General features: G+C 46.8%; 1 protein-coding gene across 1 annotated transcript in view; it reads left to right on the forward strand.

Annotated features, from left to right (window-relative positions):
* Positions 1-5,958, forward strand: part of GOLGA5 (golgin A5) — a 62,763-nt gene that overhangs the window by 55,186 nt on the left and 1,619 nt on the right. The window contains exons 10-11 of the mRNA XM_007944501.2: positions 3,750-3,855; positions 5,600-5,663. Coding sequence (XP_007942692.1) covers positions 3,750-3,855; positions 5,600-5,663 — 170 coding nt within the window. The remainder of the gene's footprint in view (positions 1-3,749; positions 3,856-5,599; positions 5,664-5,958) is intronic.

A 5,958-nucleotide genomic window follows, 5' to 3' on the forward strand; every position in this document is an offset into this window, starting at 1 on the left:
AAGCCCGCCCGTGCTTACCTTGCTCCCGGAGACCCGGTCCCTCTCAGGAGGGTAACAAGGGAAAGTGTTCAGTGCAGATCAGTGAGGAAGCACAAGCCCGCCCGTGCTTACCTTGCTCCCGGAGACTCGGTCCCTCTCGGGAGGGTAACAAGGGAAAGAAATACAAAATTAAAAAAGGAAACTACAGCCACCTGTCATCTCCCTAACATTCAGGACATCTCCTTTCAGACATTTCCTGTGTGTGTTTGTAGTACTTGTTTAATCGGGTTTTAATTTTTTATATGATATGATATTTTTATATAATCATTTGTGTATGTTTCATAGACTGCTGGCATGTGGAAGTAATATAATTTTGTATAATCGATTCCTTGTGGTTGGGCATTTAGACTGTTGCCAGTTTTGGTTGAATAGAATGACATCTGTGAGAACCAGAATCAGTGTGATCATCCTGTTTTTCTGGGTCTTACAGGTTTTCCACCTGTGACAGGGTGCAGTCTTACCACTTCTGTAGTTCTGTGTAAGTGGATCATATCTGAGTTCTCCTTCTCTGACAGGTTTCTGCCTTATACACATTTTGGCTTTCACAGTTTTACCGTGTAGGCAGTGCTGAGGAAATTGTCCTTTATGCACGTCTTGTTAGGATACATTATTGGAAGTGGGACTACTGGGTCAGGTGTTGGTGTTGGTGTGAGGTGCCACTGAGTCATTTTCGACTTATAGTGACCCTGTGCACAGCCGAACCAAACACTGCTCAGTTGTTGCTGTGTTTGGGCCCATTGTTGCAATAGATGTACACATTTGAAAGCTGTTGATACTTGTTGTCAAAATCAGCAAATAATTATTGAGCTGTGTGCTCTACGCCAGGAACTGTTGTGGACATTGGAGATACTGTGGTGAATAAAAAAAAACAAAGTCTGCCCTGTAGATGTTACATTTGGTGTTGGGAGGGGAGTGGATATAGGCAGAAGAGACAGGCAATAAATTATATTAGACAATGGTAAGTGCTACAGAGAGGATTAAGCAGGGAGGAGAGACCAGGACACCAGATGTGGGGCTGGGATTGTAATTTAAATAGTGTGGTCAAGGCATGCCTCACTGAAGACATGGCCTCCCAAAGGAGGTAAGAGTGAGTAGTGTGGAGGTCAGGAAGAAAGGTTTCCAGGCAGAGAGAAAAGCAGATGCAGAGGCCCTGAGGCGGGCATGTTCCTGACATGTTGCTGGGACAGCAAGGAGGCCCATGCACTTGGAGCAGAGGGAGTGCCCCTTGCTCACAGGAGGCGGTGACGCCAACATATGGACTCCTACTCTGAGTGAGGGCGGTATGGGGATGGCTGAGCTGACTTACATTGTAGCAGCCTGCCTCCAGCTGCTGTGTGGGGAACAGACTGCAGAGGCCTAAGAGTAGAGGGGCGGGGAGACCTGTGAGAGACCGCTGTGCCATCCATATGAGGGAAGGTGGTCGTTCGCATGGTGCAGGGACTGTGGGGGTGGATTTGGGATTTATTTTAAAGGCGAGCTGGCAAAATCTGCTGGCAGATTGGGTATGGGGTCTGAGAGAAAGAAAGGTGTCGAGGCTGTTGGCCCGGGTCGTGGAAGTATGTTGTTGTCTCGTACAGAGATGGGGAAGGCCGCGGGAGAAGCTAGTTGGTGCTGAGGGCAGGAGTCGGGATCATACTGGGGCATGCTGGTGAGGTACCTGTTAGACTCCTAATGGAGATGAAATGTGTGATTGGATGAGTCTGGCGTTTCCTGGGGCATCTGGGCTGGAGATAAAAACTTGGGGTCATCAGCCTCGCCATGTAGAAAGGGCATCCGGTCTCATGCTGTAGCCCAGACAGTGCTTGTGTGTGTTGACTCATGCTAACACTGGGTACTTTAAAATCTTTGCTAATTTCATGGGGAAAATATCTTTAATATTTAAATTTTGATCTTGGTTTTTGTGGATATAGAAACATTTTACACAGTAGGGCCTATGTAAGGTGGAAACCTGTCAGAGAAGGAAAATTGAGATGTTTACCACTAACAGAGAAGTGGTAGTTAGGGTTGTATGTCAACTTGGCTGGGCCTGGTTGAGTGGCTGGGCAACAGGATATAGTTACTCCCCATGGTGAGATTGTTAATTAGCTCCACGGTGGAATGTACTGAAGCAGCTGAGTTGCTCCTTTAGGGATGTGGGCTGCTTCCAGTATATAAGCAGCAACTTTGAGGAAGGTTGCTGATGGCACATTTGAACCCTGTGTGTAGCTGAGTCATTGTTCAGCATCCTGCCATGCCATGTCGCCCTGCCGATCTTGGGACTTTTTCAAGACTTGAATTAATGGCCTGCCATGTGGTTTGGTACTGTCGGGACTGTGCCATTTTATTTGTCGACCTTGGGCTTGTGAGCCTCAGCAGCCAGTAGCTGTCTGAGTGAAGAAAGTCTCTAGCTCTAGTGGGCCAGAAGCAGGAGGCAGAGCTGAACCCAAGGTGAAGGGTTTTCACCCAGCCCTTAGAGCCTGGCACTTTGAACTCAGACTTCTAGCCTCCAGAACTGTAAGAGAATAAACTGTTTGTTCAAGCCGTCTTATTGGTGGTAGATTCCTGTCAGAGCGGCACTAGGGAACCAAACAGAGAGGGATAAAAAAGTGGTAAGACTGCCCCCTGTCAAAGGCAGAAAATTTGCAAGATACACAGAAGCAAAGCAGTCCTGTTGAATCTTGGCTCTCATGGGTTTCACTTTACACCCATTGCTCACTTACTGACATGGTTAGGTTCCAAAGACCAGGTCATTATGTGTGATTGGTGTTATGTGAGTGTTGGGGGTGCACCCCGTCTTTTCCACTAGTGTTCTTCTTCCCCCACCCTCACAGTTCATCACCTACTGGATGCCCCCATTATGCTTGAGATGCATGTAGTGTGGTGAGCCCCCCTTCTCCACCATGCCTTCCCTACCACCATGGAGCCACCAAGGATTGGGGATGGTGGTGTTCGGGCGTTGCCTGCCACCCATCCTGGGTCCTTCATGCACCCTGGCCCCACAGCCCCTCACAGCCCCCTTCCTTTTGCCCCATTTCTACCTCTTCCACCAGCCTCCCCCGTGCCTGTGAGCCCTCACCCGGCCTCCCCCTGCCCACCTGTGACCTCACATTGTCCCACTGTCACCCCACTTCCTCCGTGGCCAGACCAGAACATCATGAGCAAACTGGAGAAGGTGTCCTGCAGCTGGTGGGCCACTGTCCTTCGTGTGGGCCATTGTTCATAGTGGCCCACAGAGAGTGCCCCAGGCCCAGCCACGGTCCCACATGGGGCCTGGACCACCAGAAGTGCCACCTGAGAATGGTATAGAAGTTGTTGTAAGTGTGAAATGTCAGATGATGAGATAGTTGATAAGTGAGGGCAAGGTGTGTAATCAGATTAATCAGCCTTTTTTAATGATTTCTTCTGCTTTGGGTTTTCCTAATGCTTAGGAAGTTTGGCTTTGAGAATTTCTTCCATGTTAATGTATAAAAACGCAAAGCCAAACTCACTGCCATCAAGTTGATTTTGACTCATAGGGACCCCCATTGGGTTTCCAAGGCTCTAAGTCACCCCATCTTCCTTCCACAGAGCAGCTGGTGGGTTTGAACTGCTGACCTTCTGGTTAACAGCCAAATGCCTTATCCACCATGCCACCAGAGCACCTTACATTAACGTTATTCAGCTATAATTTTGTTAGAAGGTTGATGTTGCTGTCAATACATTAATTTGTTGCTATTGCACTGTTTGAACAGGCACACGTCTGCGAAACGTCCCTGTTCTTTTTAATGACACAGAAACTAACCTGGCAGGGATGTATGGCAAGGTCCGCAAAGCTGCGAGTTCAATCGACCAATTCAGGTAAGTGATGCTGGCACCGCTGAGGGGTGGACTGACTGTCCGTGGTCTTTGTAACGTTTCCAGTTACTCCAGGCAGCCTGAGCCCCATGAGGCAAAGCCGATACTTTGAAGTGGGATTTACCTTCTCCTTTAGGATATTTCAGTGACGTGAGATAGTCTCAAGAGTTCTGCTGGTACCTATGTCTTATTGACGATTAACTCTGACCATTTCCCTTCTATCTGTAATAAACTTCTTGCTGTATTTCATTGAGAAAGCTTCTCCCTCACGTAATGATCCATTCCAGTGCTTTCTCTCAGTATTTTATCATGTGATTAGAATAAAAGATGCTTCTATATGTACATAAATAGTATTCATTTTAATACATAAGTCATATATGAGGTTGTATAAGTAAGTTACTGGGTGGTACAAACAGTTAAGCGTTCAACCACTAGCAGAAAGGTTGGCAGTTCGAACCTACTTGGAAGCACCTCAGCAGACAGGCCGGGTGATCTGCTTCCAAAAGGTTGCGGCCTTAAAGGCTCCATGGAGCAGTTCTACTCTGCACACGTGGTCCAGCCATGAGTCAGAATTGACTCGGTAACAGCTAACAACAATTACATATAAATAACACCCATAATTTTTATATATAAAAGGAACTCTGGTGGTGCAGCGCTTAACACATTTGACCGTTAACCAGAAGATTGGCAGTTCAAACCTACCAGCCACTCCACAGAAGGAAGATGGGGCAATCTACTTGCATTAAGATTTACTGCCTTGGAAAGCCAGTGGGGGTCGCTGTGAGTCAGAATCAGTTCGATGGCATTGGGCTTGCTTTTGATTTTGGTCTGTATACACATAGATGTTTTTCATACTAGCAGACGTATCCACCTTATAAAAAAAATGTTTTAACAGTTTACGTGTAAGCTCGATAAAGTTCTTATCTTAATAACCTACTAAACTCTTTTTTCCTTTTCGTGTTTATAATTAAGTACAATTCTCATAAATTGTTGCATAATAATCTTATCTTTTTGTGTCTTGATAGAGTTATGATATTAAAGTAGGCAGGGGGATTTACTTCCTGAAGCCCCAGGACTAGGACGCCACAGCCACTGGTTCCAAACTATTAAGCACATCTACTTCAACTGTTCATTTATTCAACATACGTAGTTTTTGGGGAGAACCCATTGTGCTAGTGGCTGTGAGAGAAGCAGAGGGTGTAGAGGAAACGTGTATTCGTTTGTACGATTGGCCACCTTGGGGGGAAAGAGGTTGCAGAGAGGTGTGAGCAGTAGGGTCTGGATATCATACTCCCGCAATAGCATTGATTTAAATGTTTACGACAGTCTCTGTAATCCTGCCTTTAAAAAGCCTCTGACTGTGGGAAAGCTTCCAGATGAGCTGTTTGCAGGCAGCTTCCATCCAGACTCTGCTCCTGGTCACGCAGTTCACAGCCTGCCTCGTCTTGTGTTGCTGCCTTAGTTTCTAAAAGAAGTGATTTCGAGAAGGGCCATGCTTGCCCCTGCAGTTGTAGCCACAGAATGGAGAGACGTCGCTTGTGCTGAAGCTCTAACAGACAAGCCCCCAATCTATATGGTTACTTCACGCAGTCACGCAGGAATCTGCTAGAACAGTCTCCCTTCTGTGCTGGCTACGTAAATAGTGTGAGTGAGTGGAATCTGAAGAAGCGTCCTTGGCTACTTCGCTGGAGGATGCGCTTGGAGTGTAACTCTCTTCTCTCTCCCTCCCTCCCCCCGGTTTGCACAGCATCCGCCTGGGCATCTTTCTCCGGAGATACCCCATCGCACGGGTCTTTGTGATCATATACATGGTGAGTCCGCTCGCGTGGCAGGCGTGCTGCCCGCAGTTTCAATCAGCACTTTTTAAACCCCTGATCTTACTGATAGTTGAACAATCAATTTTAAATAGAACACATTTTTTGTAATTAAAAAATGTTGAGTGGATTATAAAGTAACAGTTGGTTATGTCTTTAATAAACTTTAGTCCAGTTTAATAGCTCCCTCCACTTTGAGCTCTGGTAGCATAGTGCCTAAGGCATTTGACTGCTAACCAGAAGGCTGGCGGTTCAAACCCACCAGCCACTCCTCAGAAGGAAGGTTGGGCAA

This window comes from Orycteropus afer, unplaced genomic scaffold (genome assembly GCF_000298275.1).
Source record: "Orycteropus afer afer isolate SDZICR_OR568_19922 unplaced genomic scaffold, OryAfe1.0 scaffold00127, whole genome shotgun sequence".
Taxonomy (NCBI): domain Eukaryota; kingdom Metazoa; phylum Chordata; class Mammalia; order Tubulidentata; family Orycteropodidae; genus Orycteropus; species Orycteropus afer.